This window comes from Montipora capricornis, chromosome 10, assembly GCF_036669925.1.
Source record: "Montipora capricornis isolate CH-2021 chromosome 10, ASM3666992v2, whole genome shotgun sequence".
In the NCBI taxonomy this organism is placed as follows: domain Eukaryota; kingdom Metazoa; phylum Cnidaria; class Anthozoa; order Scleractinia; family Acroporidae; genus Montipora; species Montipora capricornis.
Genome location: NC_090892.1, coordinates 45,024,928 through 45,047,427, shown reverse-complemented (window position 1 = coordinate 45,047,427; position 22,500 = coordinate 45,024,928). Strand labels below are relative to the sequence as shown.

General features: G+C 41.9%; 1 protein-coding gene across 1 annotated transcript in view; it reads right to left on the bottom strand.

Moving 5' to 3' along the window:
* Positions 1-2,203: 2,203 nt before the first annotated feature.
* Positions 2,204-22,500, bottom strand: part of LOC138022123 (protocadherin-like protein) — a 55,072-nt gene continuing 34,775 nt past the window's right edge. The window contains exons 11-19 of the mRNA XM_068869149.1: positions 21,378-21,830; positions 18,829-19,001; positions 16,959-17,074; positions 15,916-16,196; positions 14,523-14,737; positions 12,464-12,706; positions 10,093-10,690; positions 6,813-7,025; positions 2,204-4,745 (exon numbers count right to left, since the gene is read on the bottom strand). Coding sequence (XP_068725250.1) covers positions 4,081-4,745; positions 6,813-7,025; positions 10,093-10,690; positions 12,464-12,706; positions 14,523-14,737; positions 15,916-16,196; positions 16,959-17,074; positions 18,829-19,001; positions 21,378-21,830 — 2,957 coding nt within the window. The 3' untranslated portion in view covers positions 2,204-4,080. The remainder of the gene's footprint in view (positions 4,746-6,812; positions 7,026-10,092; positions 10,691-12,463; positions 12,707-14,522; positions 14,738-15,915; positions 16,197-16,958; positions 17,075-18,828; positions 19,002-21,377; positions 21,831-22,500) is intronic.

The following is a 22,500-nucleotide window of genomic DNA, read 5'->3' as shown; positions in this document are numbered from 1 at the left end:
GCAAAACTTACTTTTCCACGGCAAAACTTTCTTTTCTAAGGGTTTGCCTAAAATCTGGAATCCGGAACACAGTGAAAGTGATAGAAAGGCTAAAATTACCACGGAAAGCAATACTCCTAAATTCGACGATAAATAAAGTTGATAAAGCATCTCGTTTGTGTGTATGCATGTTTTTAGTTATAATATTTCGCCAACAGGACTTTTGATTTCGCCCGTTCACAGTGGGGAGAGGCCTGGCTGCGTGTGGACACCCACCCTGATTGGTATTTTCTTTTCTCTCATCCTCCAACACGCCTTCCAGTTCTGCAGTGAGGGCGGCCTCCTCCACCGTACACGCCACGACGGAAAGCTACTGAACTTGACTCGTCTCCGCGCTAAGACCAAAGTGAAAACAGTGCTGTCAAGAGAGATGCTCTTTGCCGACAACGCTGCCTTTGTTAGTCACACAGAGAGCGGACAACAAGCGATCATAGACCGCTTCGCGACTACCTGCCAGGACTTTGGCCTTACCATCGTCAAGAAGACTGAGGTACTGGCAATGGGGACCCATGCTGAGCCGACCATCCTGATCAGCAACCAAGCACTCAACTCTGTGGACGCCTTCAAGTACCTTGGCTCAACAATCAACTCCAATCTCTCCCTAGATAGTGACTTGAATGCTCTGTATGGGTCCTCTGCACCCTGTTGTATGGGAGAGAGACATGGCCTACATACACGAGACAAGAAGCTAGACTGAACACACTCCTCTTCAGATTCCTCCGCAAAATTCTTGAGATCACCTGGAAGGATAAAATCACCAACCAGGAAGTTCTTGAAACTGCAGAACTGCCAACCATCCAGTGCCTCCTCTTAGAGCGAAGACTACGCCGTTGGCTAGGCCATGGGCCCCGAGCGCCTTCCAAAAGACCTATTCTATGGACAGCTGGCTCAAACGATCGACAGGGTGGCCGCTTCTTCGCTACAAAGACGTCTGCAAACGAGACATGAAGGCAGCCAAATCAGTGTCGGCAACTTGGAATGGCGACCGTATTAAGTCGAGGGTAGCTGTAGAGACGGGCTGCAGACGGGCAGAGGTAGAGAGAATGACGACCTGGGTGGAGAAGAGAGAGAGAGGAAGAAGGCCTCCACGCGTCGAACGCGATAACTTACGCAGTGTTCACACTGCCACAGGCCTTGTAGCTCCAGAATCGGTCTCTGCAGTCACGAGCGTAAGCGCTATACCATTGATTCATAACTGCGAAGATCATAGCTTTACTTGATTTCATATCCGCAGTTCATATATGATTCATTTCATATACCATTCATCATTGATCCATTGCCTGCAAGGCAGAAGGAGGACATGATATATGTACTGTGAACGAAGTCGTAATCCAACAGCACTTTTCCCAGTATTTTGATTTCTCTTTAGAAACTGATCGAATACTTTAATTTTTTTTTATCAAGAAAGTTGTGACACTTATTGTGCCCAGTATAGAGTGAAGCGCCTGGAAGATCGAGAACAGACCCAGTGTATTTGTGTTAAGAGAGATCATTTTCCATTCCGATCTGTTGACCGTGACTCGACTCTCTCTGGCTGCACTCGAATATGCTTATGATTCGTCATTTTTCTAGGTGGAATAGTCACACTTTTCAACAGGAAAAAAGAGTTTCTTCAGGCTGTCTCGCTCCGAGTCAGCAGCTGAAATTAAGTTCCAATGGTTTTTCTGTTGGCATAGGTCAATTTAATCGTTCTCTGAATTTGTACCATGCTATTGTGATAGGTCTCTTAACTACCTCAGGCAAAAGAAAAGGGAAAACGAAAAGCCTTGTAGTGGCTTCCAGTCAGGTCAAACACCGTGACGTCGCGGAAGAGCTACAATCTTGGACAGAATAAAATGGAACAGAAATGCCCCCTTCCCCCTTAATCAAGGATGAAGCCATGTGAAGGCCAAAACGCGCCATTTTCCCATCATTGATTTTTGGGGGGGGGGGGGGGGGAGGGGTGGTCTCAATGTTCCATTTAATCTGTCCAAGATTGTAGCATGCATGCAAAGAAAAGTTTTAAATTTAGTCCATGTTTTTGGAAAAAGATATGCATCTTGTATAGATAACTCAGTTTTGATTGACCTTGGTCAAATTACCATAACTTGGAAGTCAATTGCAAGCACGACTGGGATGTCGTTGACATTATTGTTTTTATAATAATGGCATTCATATCCAACAATCTTCTTCTTTACGTTGGTTTCTTTAATGAAATAAAATTGGTATGCCAGATAATTTCTTTTTACATGGCTTCCAGGAAGATCCGCGCGCACCACTATTTAAATCTATTTAAGACAGGATCAATCTCTTCTATTTAACCAATGACAACTGACAAGGGCTCTACAATTGCCAATCGACTGCCAAAAAGAAATAAGAGGGAGCTTAAGCACGTGAGTTTTTGAAACGCGGACGCAACAGGAAGAGAACATTTCGGGTGCCAGGACAGTGGTGTCTCCCACATTTTTATAGTAATCATCTCTCATGGTGAAAAGATACTTAGCAATGTAAATGTGGTTGTGTCAAGACAAGTTAAAAGGGAAAACAGCTCACTTCCGGTTGCCGTCCGCGTCTCAAAAACGCGCGTGCTTAAGCTCCCTATTAAGAAGTATTTTGTGATCACGAACAGTGAATTCTTGTGAACTTGAGGCGAAAGCGTTATCTGAGCTTACAGCGGTTATCAGTCACACGCGCCCCTCAACGATTAAGTTTTGCCGTGGAAAAGTAAGTTTTGCCGTGAGAAACTACGTTTTGCCGTGGAAAAGTAAGTTTTGCCGTGGCAGCTGTGGGCCACCGTAGAAAACTGCCCACTACGGCAAAGGAAAAGCAAGGAACCGTTTGCACGTCAAATTCATTTCCGGAATGGTGCACTCTCCGTTGTACTTCTACAGCTAGAACAGATCGATCATGTCGTATTTTACTACAAACGTATTTTTTTTTTATTCACAGGTTTCTTTCTTTCTAGAAAAGCTCAGTAAAATATGTTCCGCGCTCGCGGTCCAAGCTGCTTTGACTCTTAAATAGCTACAATGAGAGCGTAAACAGTCAAAAATTTTCCCACAGAAACAGCATTTTGACTAACAAAATTAGTTCAATATCAAGTTATCCGCGACTAGTCTACAAATACTGAACAAGCGAGCACAGGCGTTTCACTTGTAAAACAAGCTGGAGAACGAGTTGGGCAGACTATAAAATGCTTATCGTGTAAAATATGCGATCTTCTGAGTTTAATAACTTTTATACGCCGGCATAACTACGAAGAAAGCGCTTTCTTCCGAAAACTTACCAGCGAGAACTTGGAAAACACATTAAGAGCTAAATACGGCAAAGTTTGCTCGGCTTGTACAGGAAATCCAACGTTGATACTTTTCCGTCCACCAAAAGGAAAGCATCCGGAAACGTAGAGGTGGCAAAAATAGAGAGAACGGTGAAAGAAGATCGCATAGAATACTGATAAGAAATATCATCGCGTCTTAAGTACCCGGAAATCAAACGTACTACAGTTCTCTTTGGAAAGAATGTCCTCCAACTTAATTAAATACAACTATTTATAATGACTGTTATCCAGACAACATGGAAAAACAGCCTTATTAACACTAACACTGCACAATCACTCAAGACAGCTCGGTCTTTTAAAGTAAGTTTTACCTACACAAATCGTTTCACCCCGAGAACGAGGAGGGTATGCTTGCCCTAAAAACGACCGGTAGGGGCGAAATTGTTGCATAATTGCATCTCATCCAAGCACAGGTGATTAGAGACCACAATGTGGAAGTGCCAACCAGTGAAGTCCAATTCTATACTGTCAATTCACTACTGTGATACTGTATTGGAATGCGGATATAACTAGAGAAACTGGCCATCCACAAAAGGGGTGTAGTGGCCACTTGAAACCCGCAGAGAAAAGTGCGTGCAGATGTCAGTTTAAGCAAAATTGCTTTTCACGAAAGACAACCTTGCTCTCTCTTGAAAGCCAACTCGTGTTTGCAACTAATCTGTGGTTGGAACTGATTCTGATATTTTGGCTTAGGTACAAAATGCGAGTTATTTGCTTAACATGAACTACCCATCCTCGTTGAAAATGCGATTGAGATTATCAAACTTATTTCCCCATTCTTGCAAGAAAGCAAATTCCTGCTCTTCTTCTTCGTCCGGTTCTTCGTCGCTGTCTCCTAACTCACTCAGGTCATCCACATCAGAATCATCTCCCTCATAGCGATAAATATGCAGCTCGTCAATGGACAGGATGTATTCGCCATCCGCCTCATCAACGCGTGTGTCAATAAACTGCTTGACGTCGATGCTGTCGGGATGCACTGCACGGCGTTTAGTAATGGTAGTAATTCCGTGATGCAAGCCAGCACCAGGCATTGTACCTTGCAATAGAGGTTTCTCCTCTGCCACTGTGAACTCTTCCTCACCGCTGCTCCCACCGTTCTTAAACTTTCCGTAGCCTGTGCCGCCTGTGCCCGCTACGCCGTTCTCGACATACGTGTACTTCATTAGAGTTGTAATGTCGTAGCCGAAGTTGTCCTCCTCGCCGGCGCCTTCGTCGTGGTACGGTCGCACGTTGTCGTGTACGTGCCCGTCTTCGACCACGGCCACTACCGCTGGCTGAGGACGCCGCTTTAGAATCACGGCGCCAATGATAATGAGAATTGCCAAGAGAATGACAAGAATGCAGGCAATCACCGCAGGGTTCGCCCATCTACTGAATGGTCTTTGTCCTAAGTACAATTAACAGAAAGAATAACCGTGACTTTTAAACTACGATGATGAGAAAATACTGTCAAAAAAAATAAAACTTTGAATCATGTGTTACGTAAAAAATAATTGCGTTCCACGCATGTCAGAAGTTCCGAATCAAAACAATTAAGAAACGCAAACAAAACTTGTAAACACGGAGAGAACTTTCTCTCTGCACTCGAAGCAAATTGGGCAGAGCATCCAAAACAAAATACAGGTCCTCCTGAAGAGGCCCAAACCTCACGTTTTAGATGTTAGTGAAACAAAAGAACAACTTAGACAAAGTATCTGCTGCGTTTGCCAATAGAAGACGCCGCTCTGCATTTTTCCTGGCCCTGACCTTGTCTAGTTCAAAACCTAGGCGTTGACATCAGTCGAAATTTGCACATCCTTAAAGCTCTTCTGCCTGTTCTACATTGTTTCTCTCCCAGTTTTCGGAAACGCAATGTTTTCGCAGCGATGCTCTTAGTGAAATCAGTATTCGTCCTCACAAAATATAAAGAACCAACGACTTCGATTCTCGTATAGACAACTTTGCCGAGCAATTAAATTAATATGTAATTGTAACTAAAATTTGAATTAGAACACAATAACTTTATCCTTTAAAGTTATTTGCCCTCTGTTCGTGTGTCTTCGCAAAAAAATTGAGGCACCATTTGTGTATAATTAATTTATAACTCGGAGCTATCTCGCAACAAGATTCTCCAACTCGAAATTTCAAAGTTACATTCTAAAGGCATCATCCCAAACAGCTTAACCTATGTGACCTAATTAAAAGAATTCACGTGTACCGTATTTACTCGATTAAACGTCGCGGCGTTATTAAATTTTGAGCGTCGCTAACGCGGCGTTTATTTCAAAATAATGTTTCTTAAATCACTGACAAGAATTACCGCAACGGTAGATCATTTGTTAATATCATTTAAAACAGAAACAGAAAGTTTCAGAGAAAGGTCAGAACTTGTCATACCGGCAAAATTCTTGGCCTCAACAACGCCACTGCACATTGCAAAAATTCTGAAGACAGAGCTGCAAAGTATGGCCGGCTATTTCGAACTTAAAAACATCTTCATACAGTAATATAAATTTCCAAGGCTGGTTTAGAATACGTACCGAGTGGTAACGTGTCCTTGTTTTTTTCTTATAATCCTTGAATAAACGCCGCATCCTTCTGATTCGCTGCGGTGTTTATTCAAGGGCGGCGTTTGTTGGCGGAGCAGGGATCGCGTAGTGGTTTTAGCACTCGTCTGTCTTCCTCCATATGTGGGTAAAGTTTGTTGTTGGTTCTTTACTCTGTTCCGAGAGGTTTTTATCCGGGTTCTCCGATTTTCCCCTCTCTTCAAAAACCAACATTTCTTAATTCCAATTTGATCGGGTTGAGGGCCATATTGAAAACTACTGCGCAACCAGTAAATATGTTAGCCACGTTAAACAAAGTCGCTATTATTGATATTATTATTGGTACTTTTCCTTCCCTCTCCGGCGTTTAATCGAGTAAATACGGTAACCCTTCTGTGAACCTCTGCTATCGTCAAAATTCTGCAAAAAACACACTGACAAGATTGCATAGAATATGATATTCCCGTCTCCAGAGCTAGATAGAAGTCTTTCTTATAGCGGAAGTGTGTTATGGAATGGCTTGCCTCTGGAGGTGCGGCAATTGACATCCCCTAGTATATTTAAGGGAAAATTAAGAGACATAAATTTCGATTGACAAATAATTTAATTAGCGATATTCTGTTTTTTTTTTTACACACGGCCTCCTTGAAAAGCAGGTGTTTTCTTTTTTATTATTAGTTTTTAACTTAGTTTTTAGATTAGTTAGGAAGTTACTTTTTCCATATAAATGTATACCTGAAGGAAATACAGTGTTTAAATAAAGTTACCATACCATACCATGGCACGTCTTACGGTAAGCGCCAACGACAACCTCCTCGGCTCTGGCTGGCAACTGCGCGTTTATTGAAACTGGCTAAAGACCTTGTTGATGACCAGAGGAATAGGGACCTTTAGGGATAAACAATTGGATACTTTTGAAAATAACAAACCTGGTCGCGGATCCATTACTATACTCTGACACACTGGCCCGGACCATCCAGGAGGACACAGACAATAGGGCGGAGAGGCGCTAACACAAGTGCCCCCGTGCTGACAGAAGTTTGATCCACATGGACAGGGAAATTCGACATTTTGACGGCGTGCTTCTATTGAAGGGTCGCTGTCCAAATCAAGACCATTGTAACTATTTGATGCTGTACATCCTACAAGAAAACACCACAAATAGCTGAAGTTAGAAAGGATTGTTACATAAATCAAGCCCCATTTCATTGGCCGCAAGAAAAAGCCACATCCGGACTCTCACGCAACTACCCCCGAGGCAAAAAATGTATGCGGGAGTTCGTTTTTGCGGATTGGCAATTTTCCGCTTTGCGACTGCTTTTTTGGCACCGGGAAGTAAGTCGCGTTTTAAATTCAAACGTTTTGTTTCGACCCTTTTTAGTTGCTTCTGAACGGAACAGATGCTTCAAGTGACACTGTTTTGACTAGCGCTTGTTGCACAGCGATTTTTGTCCACGGAATATCTACATTTTTTTTCTGTGTCGGAAAATGGAAAAGTTGCGCAATTCTTGGTTTGCACGTGATTAGACGGAAATGTTTGTGTACAAAACTACAGCAAAATGTTGCTCGCGCTTTGCATGATAACAGAGCCAAATAGATCATTTTCGAATTCTCACGGCTGGACTGGACCTAGCATGGAATGGAGGCTAATGCGGACAAATCTTTTCAAATGCAAATTAATTTGCCCGCATTAGCCTCCATTTCATGCTAGATCCAGTCCAACCGTTAGAATACGAAACTGGCCTATTCCCAACATGGCCGCCAATGACGTCAGGTGCAAGCCAAGGATAGGAGGTCTTTCACTCCCTCACTAAGTATTGCTTTGTTTCCAGAGCCTTCTCCACGTATCCTCAGATAGTTTCAGGGGATAGTAGAAAGGCGTAGATTTTATCCGGTAGACACAGTAGAAGTTAACCTGTGATGGTGGCGAAGCTGATGTAACGCGAATGGTGTTTCATTGGAGCTTTAAACAAAATGTAGCCTCAAGAATGGAACGTCAATTCAACAAGCAACACAAGCGGTGAAAAATGAATAACGCATCTGAAATCTTAAAAGACTTCGACAACAATTGCATCTTTCGCTCGTCCAGCCGTCGGATATCAAAGTGAGCTGTATTTCTAATATTTTACTAACACAACCCTGAAACCAAAAGGGCAAATTATCTGGAAACTTTTTCTAGTTGGATATGGGTTTCACAAACTCGAGCTGTGTTCAGGAAATTCTGTACGCTTGTAACTGTTGTCATTAAGTTATGAGGCGATGTTCTCCCAAATATTATGCTTTCTACACATCCCCGATAATTGCCGTTGTATTTCTTCATCGGCCCATGTTTCAGCTAGACTTTTGGTCTCATAACAGCCCCAAATTTTGGTTCTTTTGGGCACTCGCTTCCCTTCCGCATTCATCCGCCATTTTGAACGTGTTTGATCTGATCATGATTGAAGCTACTTCGCGAGGTTGTTTCAATCGTGCTAACAATAATCATGTTTCAACCATGATTCGCGCAATGCACCGTCTGATGTGAACACTTTTCAAAACGAAACATGTTTCATTCGTGAACAGACTAATCATGTTTCGGCCTAGTGTGAAAATACCCTGGGTGCCAGAGGAATTTTTTTTTCAAGGTCGGAGAGAACGCTCGGCGATTCCAAATCAACGGTCCAGAACTAAAAAAAAAGCCTCCTGTCGCACGACCCCAGAACCTCATTTCCATGTCATCAAATTGGGACAGAAATTGTCCTAGTTCGCTGATTGGACATTACGTTCGAAGGAGTTTCTGATTGGACAAATCAGTTGGTTCTCAACAGCTGTTGCGACAAGCAGCGTTGCGGGACTTCGGCCCCGAGAGGAAAAAGCCAAACTGTGTCGATGGTCCGTGTGCTGCCTTCACGCACTATAACGGCTTTGACAACGTGAAAAGATCCATTTAAGTTAATTGTAGTTGAATACTTTTGCTTATCGATTCACGCATGAGAGTGCTTATAGATACTCAGGCTCCTTTGAGAGCGGTCGGGGGAATTAACTAAAAAAAGTTGAACTCGTCAACATTTGTTGCAACTGTGTCTGGGAACGGAGGACGTATGGACGAAAAGTGGTAAGGACAGACAAACGTTTCTCGCATTTCGAAGTCATTCTGCAATGTAGGCAGTGACGTCTAGCTCTTTGCTATTACAGTATCCTGTTTTATACACGTTCAACAATAAAGTTTCGCTCTGAGGAAAAAGAAATTTCATAATACGCACATAAGATCAATACAACATCGTTAAAATTGCTCCAAAATTATTAAAGCTGCTGAAATGAATAGCCATCACTGCAATTGCAATTTTCAGGAATGTTTGTAATGACGCGTTTCATTGCGTCCATTGGGAAGCAGTCTCAGCTTGGCGGCCAAAACTGGTTTCAGTTGACTGTCTCTTCGCATGGAAATGAGGTTCCGGGGTCCTGCGACCAGAGGCATTTTTTTTTTCGTCCTCGACCGTTGATTTGGAATCGCTGAGCGTTCTCTCTGACCTTGAAAAAAAAATTCCTCTAGCACCCAGGGTAGTGTAAACACAGTATCAGAAGGAATCGAATACCTTTTACGAAAATCGGATCTCTGTTGTCTGACAATTTATATTGATTTGCACTCAACTCTGCACAGTCTTCAGGTAAAAACAACTTGTCTACAATTATTTGAAAGAGAGCTTGTTGTCCATTTTTTTGCTTCACTATTCAGGAAAGGGTGTTCAGTAAAGGGCTTGATCGTGAAGACTGATGAGAAATTCATTGTGGTTTTTGACACGGAGTGTGTTGCTTATTTGCACCCACGCAATGCAATAGGAAGGTTTTTTCCTTCCTTCTAATAGCAAATTCGTTGTTTGTTTCAATAAAATTTTTGGCTGGAAAAGGTTTTTGTGAAAAATTCGTCTTTGTGGATTGATCTTGTTGGAATAGTCGCAAAACTCTAGAGTCACACCACGAGCTAAGTAAGCACAAACATTAAAAAATTAACTAAGAATGCACAGAAATTCCTTCCACTAAGTTTAACGGCATCTATTTAGTCTTGCCATCAACTCTGTTTAAATAAAGGATATTTCACGGATTAGCCAAAAAAGAACTTTAATTTGAGGGGTCATTACCTTTGATTCCACGCAACGATTGAGTAAAACAAAGTTTTCTTTAAAGATGTGAATCACAGAACGCCAACGGAAGCCACAACAGATTACTCACCTCCAAAATCTCCTATCACTTCGACTTCTCCAGCGTCATTAGGACCAGCAGCACCCACAATGGTCCATGTCCCAAAACCAGAGCCATAGGCATTTACGTTGCCTTTTGCATCCTTGGACGCGGCACTTCTGAATATACCGCCGCCACTTCCACCAGATCCACCAACACTTCCGCCCGAGCCTGAAGCATCACCACCACCACTTCCGCCGGAAGCTCCTTCACTTCCTCCCGAAGTACTACTACTGATCACGACCTTTTCCTTTTGCTTATCTGCACTTGATAAGATGCGACTCTTCAAGACCTCCACAGAACGGCCCCCACTGAAAACCTTCCTTGTTATGACACCACTCTGTCCGTAAAAAACGACGCCACTGCTTGTCATAATGGTCCGCTGCATTCGAAGATAACCTTTTTTGCCGAGCGCGCTGGTGCCGAATGATCTATAAACGTCTCCTCGGTCATTAACTGTTATCACGTTGCTCACATAAGTACCGACACCAGTAAAGGAACTTCCCATCCCGCTTGAAACAATGTTGCCGTCAGAAGTGCGCAAGATTGCGTTGCCTCCGCTGTTGACAAATGCTTCAACAACTCTTACCTAAAGAACGAAAATAGAAATGGACCTTAATTCGACATCTTTCTTCAAGAAATAAAAGAGAACTTTGGTCAGCATCTTGCTTTTGCTTGCACGATGATTACTTCAGATAGCTCCCATTCCTGCCCCATACTGACCCCTATTAGTATATACCACAGAAGTAGTGAAATAGTGCCTTCCGCGCATTCTAATTGGTTCGCTCAAAGGTGAAAAGCAAGTACCATTCACCGCTGAGCAACGGAGAAAAACAAAATGGCTTCCCGTTTCGCTTCGGTTACCGAGGGACAAATTTTATCTTTATAACTCAGCTGATTATTCAACTTGTGTGGTACATATTAAAACTTCGCGGGTCGGTAAATCACCTCCACTTCGGTAAATAACTGTTGAATAAACTTGAGCAGCCATCTTGCTTTTGATAACTACAACGGCAATCACCACACATGGCCTCCCTTCCCTCTTTCGACTTCGGTCTCCGATTTTCTAATTCCAAGCCCTAAGCACGATTCCTTTGTTAAGGTGCCCGCAAACGAGAAAACATTGTTGCGGAAACATTGTTTCCTGAAATGTTCCCTCGGCGCGCAAACGAGGAAACATTTGCTGAGGAAGCAAAAATGTTTCTTCCGCAACATTGTTTCCTCGTTTGCGGGCGTCTTTATGATAATAATAATTAGAGAGCTTAAGGTGACTTACTACAGTTTTCCGAAGAAAAAGATCAAGATTTTGAAATCTGTGGAATTAAAGCAACAGGATGTCTCTTCTGAAGTGTTAGTCATTGCATTATTGATGCAAAATGTAATTTTTTACTTAAGAAATAAATGCAAATCAGGGAAAAATGCTTAATAAAAGATTTCAAAGATTTTTTCCTCAAACCCTAGCCGTACGACCAAGGTCGAAATTTTGGGAATTAGTGAACAATATGAAGACGAAAACCGTCAACATTTTTTTAAAAAGATCTGTCAGACAGTTTTTCAGTTATTATTAAAATAGACGAAAATCTATTTTTTTTGCCATTTGCGAAAAACCTCTCTGACAGATTTACATTGCAACGCGCCTTACCGTGGCCACCCAAAAAACTTTCACATTTGACAATTACTTGTAAATACGTCAATTCAACAACCCATTCAACGGTGTTCAACTTACAACTGTACGAACTTTGCAAGGAGGCGTGACTGTCAATCATATTCACACATCCTGATTGGCGGACAATTATTTGTAAAAAACTTTGTTAGGTGGCCACGGTAAGGCGCGTCGCACTGTAACTATTTATTTCTATACATGATTATTTTTTCTCGTTAAGGGAATCCTGAAATTTTTAGGTGGGATCGTACGGCTAGTTTTTGTGAAAAAGGCCTTGGAAATGTCTGGTTTCCAGTCCCCCTCCAGGAGCTTGGTCACTATATTTAGCATTTTTTCCTGATTTGTTTGGTTAAATTACATTTTTAATCAATTGCAGTGACTAACACTTCAGAAGGGACACCCTGTTGCTTTAATTCCACAGATTCCATAATCTTGATCTTCTTCTTCTCAAAACTGTAGTAAGCCACCTTAAGCACGCGCGTTTTTGAGACGCGGACGGCAACCGGAAGTGCGTTGTTTTCCCTTTTAACTTGTCTTCACACAACCACATTTACATTGCTAAGTATCTTTTCACTATTAGAAATGATTAGTATAAAAATCTGGGAGACGCCATTGTCCTGGCACGCGAAATATTCTCTTCCGGTGTCCGTCCGCGTCTCAAAAGCGCGCTTGCTTAAGCTCCCCAATGCAAACACAAACCTCAGTTATATTAGGCAAGCCCCCAGTGAAAAAACTTCCTCCACCCATGTTGAGTAGTTTGTGTAAACCTCCAGTTGTTCCTTCCACTTTCCCATCGTAGTCGATCTGAAGACTGGCGCGGTTTCCTTGTCTTTTCACTATCACAGTATGGTACTTGTCATCCGTCACGTTCAGTTGCGGGATCTTTAGAATCTTCATGCGGTCACCCAACCGGAACACGTAACGCAAAACATGATTCTTGACCTACAGTTAACAACAATTAGTACATACTAAAACTATAAATAGCGTTGAAGGCGTGCTCTGATTGGTTACTAACTTCCATTAGTATCACCCAACTAGTGGACTATCGCAAATCCTGCATTTTGATTGGCTACGCTACTTGAGGACTATTAGTAACAGTCCTCGAGTAGCGAAAAGCGTGACGCTTTCTTTCGCTTTATTCCCAAATAAATATTTCTTCAACTTGCATTTGCTAACTTTATTATTGCCTTGTCTGTTCGACAAGTTGGGTGATACTAATTAACAATTAGATCCTTCGCCCTCAAGGGCCAGGGGTCAATAGCCCATTCGGCTTCGCCTCATGGGCTATTGACCCGTAGCCCTTGCGGGTTACGGGTCTAATTCTTCGAATTACTTACTCACATTGCCTTGAGAATGGTGTCATGATGAAGCCGAAACGTCAGCTTTCAACGGTAATATTCGCTTGCTTATGTAAACGATAACACACAGGTAAAAGAATAGAGATTAACTAATCAAAGATGATTCGGAGATACTCGGAAAAAAACCCGAGTGTTTCCGACAGGGGTTGAACTTACGAACCGATCACTGCCATCGGCATTTAGCACAAGTTAGGGACTTAGAGATTTACGACGGCGACGCCGACGAAAACGTCACCTCAAAATATAACTTCGCACTACGTGTATACCGTAAGTCTTCTACGATTTTTCAACTTCGCTTAGGTCATGCAATGTTAGCGAAGTGGCCTAAAAATAAATTGGTACGAGCGGTTTCGGAGTAAAAATAGAGAATGAAAGGTTCACATTTGAACGTTCGCGTTGTCGTCAAAACGTCAAATTAGGCGATTTCACGTCGTTGCACGCAGTGTACCGAAAAAATGTGCTTAAATGCGTGCCGCACATGCAGCACGATTGTTTTTTCTCTTTTAACCAATGACATTACTGTTTTGTAGTGTTGTTGCTGTCGTCACCGTCGTCGTTTCTTAAACTGGCACCCTATTGGCTCAGCTGAAACCTATAAAAGCGCATGTTAAGCTCCAAGATCGAACAAGTGAAGAATTTTACAATCAAGTGCCAGTGAACCCTATAGAGCGAGTTTCAATCGAGTGCCGTAAAACCAAAACAAAGTAATTACTTTGGCCAATCAAAAAGGGCGGAGACAATCCAGTAACCCAATCAACACTCGAAGTAATTACACGTAACCGACACACAGCGCGGGAAAATGTGCACGCGCGAGCCGCGATTGGTTTTGGTTTCACTTCTAATTGGTTGAAAAAGTGGCCCGAGAACTGTGAACCAATCCCTGAGTGAAGTAATCCAAAACCAAAGTAATTCGGTAATTAAATTGGACACTCAATTGAAAACCGCTCTAGATCGGAGGACGAGGACGACTACGAGTACAAGTTTTCCGATCCGAGCACGCGCACTTCCAAAAATGTCGGCCTTCAAACCTTATGCGCATGCTCAGTACGGAAAACTCGTACTCGAAGTCGTCCTCGGCCCCCCGATCTAAAGGTCCCTTGCACGTGAATTGTGACGATTAAGGAAATAGAATCGTCCATTACTGATTACTTAAGGCCTCTTCTACCCAAGGAACAGGTATAGATAACACAAGTGTTTGAGATCGCTCGAAAAAGAATGATACGCATAACAAGACCGAAATATCGGTCGCATAAATGTCTTATACGGTCCGTTCCTCATGGGAGCCTTGTGTTTTAAAAGTGCTCTTTCTCGTTGCACTACGGTCACCAAAGTAAACCCCGCGTAGTCCGAGGTTACTACTTGGGTGACAAAATTTACTGAGATAAACAATTTAATCTTACATCAATCCTGTTGAACTCAGTTCCCAAGCTGTTGGACGCCAAGAAAATGACAACATTGGATGAATTGGGCGACACTCTGACTTGCAAGGCAATGTTGGTGTAAAATTCATTGGCCATCGACACCGGCGCAGGAACAAGTTCACGCCGCTTTCTTTTGGCTTGTTTCACGCGGTACTGGGTAAAGCTATTGGCTCTATACCAGTTGGCTGACGTTCCTAATGAGACAAGTGACAAAAAATCCAGATAAATTATTCTGTAAATTACAGCTTCATTTCCTGCATGATGAAGGGAAGACCGAGTGGGAAAGAGAAGATGGGGGAGGGTTCGTGATGATAACAGTGCACCCGCACTCGGTCTCCACTCATTTGGTTCTCTCCCCTCTCTGAAATTCGCTTGTTGGCTTAATTATCAGATTTGTCGAAAGGGAGAGGCACGATGTCTCGCCGCCATCTTCATTTGAGTATTACAATTTGGGTGAATATCAGCGCTACTACATTTTCTTTCACTTGCTTCTTTTCACAAGGATCAAGATATGGGAATTGTATTGATTCACCGGTATTTTGCAACTCGGAAGTTCTTTCCTCGTCTTCCCAAGTTCAAAGGAAGTACGAGCAACGACACTAAGTACAGGCGAATATTTGCTGACGTCATTGTTCACATTCATCGAGTTTGGTGACAGAAGGCATCCTCTCATTTACAAATTGACTTCAAAAGGTAAAAAAAAAAGTGTTGAACTTAGTTAAATCCCCAATTTTAAGCCTTCTAGCTTTGATAACGAGCGAGTTATTGGCGCAAATCAGCCCATACCTTCTTTGTGAAATATCGAATTTTCAAAGCGTCGTTTTTCAGAGATAATCTGGTAAATTGCGCTCAAGGTTTCAGAGGTAGCTCACTATGCAATGCACTTTCAATATTCAGTAGTGATTTTTTGGCTGATAGATTATAAGACGCTGGGCCTATGCTAATGGCGCAAAAAAAAAGAAATATTGAAAACAAAGATTTCCCTATTCCTTATCCAAAATAATCTTCCAAGGTCAGGCTTCGAAACAACTACAGACCAAACACGTCCGCATTGCCCCAATTTGGAGTGTATTAACTTTGCTTATATTCAGCGCGTTCCCTTGTTTCGATTTTTACAATAAACGCTAGTCAACCCATCCCGAGTAGATTTATTTTCAGAACGCCTCCCTGGGAAAATCTGCGCGGCAACTGTTGTAAAAGCCAATCAAATCATAGCTATCTCAGCGTCAAGGGAAATAGGATTCTTTTCGCTGGAAAAACCTAACGTTTTTAAAAATAAATTTACTCGGGAAAGGAGTAATTATATCAAGAGCCTAATGTCCTTGAAGTTTTTCCTTTCTAAGCAGCATAATCTGCCGGCTTGTAAACTTACTTTTGTCGCAATTGGCTCCACCAAAACCAAGATCACACACACAGATGGCATAAGCCCAGAAAGGTTCACAGTAGCCACGCCCATTGCAGTTAGGACACGGATTATTAAGCCGACAACCTAATTCCGTGTTGATTTCTTTCAATGGGTTAAACAAATCGTACATCTTTCCATCGTCGTAAATGTTTCGAATGCAACCTTTGAAACCAGTGAAGTTGATCTTTAGGTCGTTGATCACGTTCTCCACGCCACCAATTTGAAGAGGACCGAAGCCGTTCAAGTAGCTGCCATCGAAAGAAAGGACACAAGGTGAGGAATTGAAAGACACTGAGACACCGAGTTTGAGCTTTTCTCTTCGTGTCACACGTATGGTAACGCTACGATATCAAAACGTACAGCGCTTGTCCCACGGCCGAGCAGGTGGAAGGCCTGGGTCCGTCCATGGTGGCGAAAGCTCTCGCTTTCAAGAGTTATTATTATTATTAATATTAATATCACTATTATTATTATCATTATTATTATTTATTATTATTATTATTATCATTATTTATTATTATCATTATTATTATTATCATTATTATTATTATTATTATTATTATTATTATTTTCATTATTATTATTCCCAAGATGTCATCACAAAGTGCTTTGAATTTCATCTTTAAAAGGACATCAAAAGTGAGAAGGAAAGGCCATTTCCGAATTAAAGCGAATCTTGAAAAAATAATCAGTCTTACTTTTCATATTTATATTTATATATATATTTATCCATAAGATTTCGTAACCGTCCTCGCTTTGAAAACGAGTCTGAGTCAAAAAATGAGTCAGCTTTGTTTTAAAGAAAAGATGGCATAATGTTTGCTACACACAAAGAAATTTGATGATGACCGTTTCTTTCACTCTTTTGTGATTAATTCAAAGTGATTAATTCCAGAGCCCGGCAAGCAACCCTCAAAAAGAGTCCAGTAAGCTTCATCAATGTATTGACAGTTCGTGCACTATATAACAAAACCACACTAGAGACAAAACAGAGGTGTAAATATACTTACACATTTGAGCCCCAGATTTCCCCTTCGATTTCACAGGAAGTCCTGTCCTCTACAATTTGACCATAATCTTCCACAATTTTAGATTGGGAGCATTTGTCAATTCTCAACACAACTTTCTGCAGAACAAAATCAGAGTACCTGTGAGCTCTCCTGTGCATTAAGCAATCTGCCCTCGTAACGTAATTTGTATAGTATGTTGTGTGACCCATTGTCCACTGAGATTTCGAGTCAACACTATACACTTAATGTATGGTCCCGAGGGAAACAGTTAGTTTTGTTTTCCCGAGAGAGTCCCCATGTTTCCCGAGACGAAGTCGAGGGAAACATCAGGACTCGAGGGAAAACAAAACTAATTAGTTTCCCGAGGGACCAGACATTAAGGGCTTTGTTATATATTTAGACTTTTTCCTACAACAATCGCAGCCAAACATCCGGAGCGGGCAACAACTGCGGAATAGGCCATTTCCGAGTTCATGTCTGCCTCCTCTTCAAAGCGAGTCTAAGTGCGAAGTTTTTGTAATGGTAATTAGTTCTACTTTACATATGAATGAAAACTAACTTTCATAACAAAAACTTCGCACTTAGACTCGCTTTGAAGAGGAGGCAGACATGAACTCGGAAATGGCCTATTATATCCCTGTCGGGACATATTTGAATTTGATCAGGGCCGCGTGACCACGAATAAAACCAATCAAAGTGCTCGTTTTGTTGAGCGAAAGTCTAGGTATATAACAAGATACGATAATTTTCTTTAGAGGGAGGGAGACAATTGACATTTTACAGTTTTCTAAATTGCAGCCCTCTAACTATACCAAAGAGGACGGACCAAAACACCGGGAACTCGGCCCCACCCTTTGCGAATAGTGTGTGGTTTCTTTTACGTCACAGGGGGTTGTGAGTAGCATTGTGACTCGTCACGCAATCTTTCCACCTTCGTTGGGGAAGAAAGATTGCGCGACGAGCCAAAAGAATGTCTCCGAAGGACGCTATAATAGTAGGTTGTGAGACGGGGCCTACGATTTCTCGACCTTATCCGTGAAAACTAAAGAATCTAACCATTTGCAGATGTCATTACAAAGGCAGCACTTTCTCCTCAGCTGAAAAAGGATCTGAGTGTTGGTCCGGACGGAGGTTTTGATTTTTTTTGACCTCCGATGCTCAACCAACTAAGCTCATACTACAAACAACTTTATAGCCGTAACGTCCTCGGCGCCATGTTAGTGCAAAAAAATGCCTCTCACATTAGTTTCCTTTACTTAAATCGCCCATATGATGGCGATGACTTTAAAGGTTATTCTGATCTCTGTTCTCTAGAGATTTTTGGTCACTTCAATTCAATCAAGAATTATTGTATCACTGTTTAGACAACAGCCGTTCCCCATAGAACACTTTCTTAAACGATTGAAGCTGAGACGCAGTAACTACTGTGACTAATCCCAACAGACTTCTCTGTGCTTACAAGGTGAACCCGCCAAGACGTCAACAGTTGTCACTTATCCTTATTCGACGATTTCAACGTGGTTCGATGCTGGTTGGTAAAGAAGGTTTTGTGTTCAAGCGAACATCTGGAAATTCTGATCGCCTGACCCCCAAATTCCACTGGTACCTATACACGTGCCTTTAATCACTCGGCCATGTTCTCTACGGGTTCGAATCGCGTTTAAACTTTGGATTTTGCTCTGGCTTCTTCGCAACTGCAAGTCGCTACCAGCGATAATTCACACAAAAATCATTTCACGTAATTCGCAGTTCAAATAAGTGATATTTTCATGTAATTTCTCCATGAAAACGTTTCTTTTGTTTGCAATAGAACATTAGCAAACGCAACTAACTTAGGCAACAACACGAAAACACCACGTCACTGACGTACCTTGCGTTCTCGGATGACTTCAACTGTGTGCCACGTTTTGTCATCAAGACGGTCTCCCTTATTCATATAGAGTTCCAGTGGTGCCATTGGGTGTGGTCCCAGGTCGATCACAAGCTTGGCATATCCGTCAACCAAATACAACGCTATCAAATCTGAGAGACCATTGTTTGCGCCTAATATTGATAAGAACGAAATAAAAGAGGACCAATTAACGGGATAATGAAAATCTGCTGGCAGAAAAAGTTTAACGTCGCGCGGGGACGACAGGTTAAAACTAGAACGCGAATAGCAACTTTTTGAAGCTGCATTCATTGATACTTTAAATCAGGGCAGCATTCTTTTAACTTGTTTTGCTATTGATGTTCAGTGAGGCAAAAGGCGTATTAAGTGCTTTTGTATATAGTGGTAGTGCATTGAGCTGTCGAGGTAGTTTGCAGGCACTCCTCTTTAATAATCTGAATCAAAGAAGTCCTTTAAACTTAAGAGAAAACCCGACTTGCAGAATGCAATCAATTCTCTTATTAAAAAGCGTGGTGGAGTTGACTCCAGGTCCTCCAGAGACAGTGGTCAGAGCGACCCGAGGTAGGGAGCACAAAGGGTGAGTGACAACGATTGCTAAGAGAACACCACAAAAGAATGAGTTAAACTTGCTGAACAAAAACAAAGGCTCTGCACGATCCGCAAGTGTGTTGCTGGCGGTATGCGGTTTAGCAACGCTGGCTGCTCATTTCAGAGAGGAAAGAATTAAGGCATGACTCCGTATTAAGTCGGTTCAGAGACGCAAACGATTTAACGCCTCAGGTACAAGCAAAACTCATTTTTTTCTTTTATTAAACTATTGCTCTCGTTAATGGGGGACTCTGTCATGGCGTTTGTAAACGATGATTTCTGTTCAATATTCCATGACCTTATCTTTGAACACCTTGATGACTTTCAAATCTCTTCTACATAACTTCTTACACGATTTAAGTGAATCAGTCTAGAACAAAAGGGTCAGCCAGTTGTATGTTTCATCGACTTTATACGACTTACAACACGTTTCCCGACGTTTTCAAGTTTACATGCAACTGTCCCTTTGTCATCCGAGCTATTTTTGTACAAGGAAAATAAACCCACAAATGACCAACTCCCGACATCAGTAGCTTCATAGCTCAGTTGCTTAGAGTGTCGCATCGGCTTCGCGAGGTCACGGGTTCAAACCCTGGAAAAGTCCTGAATTTTTCCTAAAATTGCGCTCATAACTTCGAGGATCATAGCTTCACTTGATTACATATCCGCAGTTCAATATATTTCATATATTATTTCGTTCGTTGAAAATTCTTGTGTTGTAGTGCTTCTGCTAACCTTATTAAACAATCTTTACAAAGATTCTGATAAGGTCATGCAAAGATTTGGAGTATCACGGCCAAAATCGCCTGTCAGTGGATGACTTATCGAAGCTTTGGAAGGCACGTTGGCGAGTAAACAAAGTTGTTTTCGATAGCTTTAAATTATTTTATTTTCACTGCTTCATATTTTGGCCTCTATCGTTTCCAAAACTTTGTGTAAAAACAATCATCCGTTAACGACGTAAACGTTCTTCAATGTTATAGTCTGTTTCGCGCCAACTCCCCGTATGTGCGAACCGATCGACAATATTTACATTTGTCTTTCTCGGTAAATTTTAACTACAGCGCTATTTGGAACGGTGTTGAACCCTCACACCACTTGATGTCATGAACCTCGGTCGGCAAAGGGCTTATTAGCTGAAGTTGCGAAGTTCGACCTGGTAGAAATTGCGAAGTTGGTTGTACAATGGCCCATTTCCGAGTTGCTGCATGTCTCAGTTTCAAAACGAGTCCTGGTGCACAACCATTCAAATGGAAACGAGTTGCGTATTTTTATGCAAATCAACTCATTTCCCTTACAATAGTTGAGCACCAATCACTCACTTCGAAACCGAGACTAACAGCAACTCGGAAATGGCCCATTCTCCGCGTAGTTCGTAACCCAACTTCCCAAACGAGTCCCTTCCAAGCATGGAGTTTCACAGGTTTCCGAACTGCTAAAGTTTCTTTATCAACTGCGATTATCATTGTCCCTTAAAATTACACAACCGTAAATCAAATATTTGAAATGTTATTTCTTCTCTAGCACAAACTCAAACCACATATGACGTTTTAGTCCGGGAAAAGAACCCGTGAAGTACTCTAACCACTTTATACTCCCCATAATTAGCGCCGCATTAGCTTATTTGAGTGAGAAAAAAAAAAAAAAAACCTCGTTATAAATTTATGTCGCACCAAAAATTGGAAACAAATAGAAAAAATTAATGTATTAGGCCATTTCTGAGTTGCTGCTTGTCTCGGTTTCGAAGAGAGTGATTGGTGCTCAACTATTGAAACTAAGGGAAATGAGCTTTATTTGCATAAAAATACGCAACTCGTTTCCATTTGAATGGTTGTGCGCCAGGACTCGCTTTGAAATCGAGGCATGCAGCAACTTGGACATGGGATATTAAGACTCACAGCTTGTTGTCTGTTGTAGAAAAAAGGCAAGATTCCACCAACCTTTGTACAAAGGTCCTTGATAGAGCAGAAGACCATTTGCAGTGTCAGTCATAAACTGCAATGATATCGAACTCCGTTGATAGGCAGCCAGCTTATTAACCCACAAATAGGAATTGCCCTTAAAGGTTCTAGTAGTGCTCTGACACTCAGGTCCCAAGTAATCTCGTCCACACTCGCAAATGATCCCCTTGGGAACAGCATTATGGCATGTGCCCCCGTGCAGACACGGGGTACCTGTTGTGCAGTTTTCATCCGGTTGAATGATTGACGTGTAAACGGCTTTCAGCGTGGTGTCGATAGACACAACTGTCAGACTTTCTCGGGTTTCCAATTGGCCGAAGTCACCGCTGACCACCGTGAATGCTGAGGAAGCCTCCACCTTATTATTGCAAACGCCAACTTCTTCTCGCTCTGCAGCGCACATATCAATGCCGATATATCCGATCTTCAAGTCTAGATAAAGGTAAAAAAGGAAAAAAAAATCCATTTTCTGGTCCCAAGACAGTTTGTTAGAGCTACAACAAGCGAAAACCTTACACTCCTCGGCACAGTCCATCTTCTCTGCTTGCTGAGATCGGATTTTATTCTGTATTTACAAAGTTAATCGAGGGACAGGTTATGAAACCTTAAAACCTTGAAAAGCGAGAACAACGTTGTCGCAACCGATGTTGAATTGACCGCGACAAAGCAAAATTTTTGGCTTTCGCCTTGCACGGATTCACAAAATAGTTGCGCACAATTTCCATTTAATTGGTTTTCTTCCCGAAAAAAGGTGTGTTTTGCGCACCGTCAAGGTGAAACACTCAGATAAAACATGAAACTAAAAGGCTTGTCGAGTTTCATGATCATCTCCATGCAATTTTACTACGAAAACCACCGATCTGTGGAATGGGCCCAAATAATCGAGTCACTGCCCCGCCCACTTTCGTTAAACATTTTGATGAAATTCCTTTCCCACGGGCTTAAAGGTGTACAAAACGACCCCAACAATGGGAAAACACGTTTTCAAAATTTATCTCTGTTTTCTTTGACAATCGCAGAAAAATATTACCTCGAAAAAACCTGTGCTGAGGTATCCCCCTCTTCCAATAATTTTTTGTGAAATCTTCATTCTTAAGTCTTC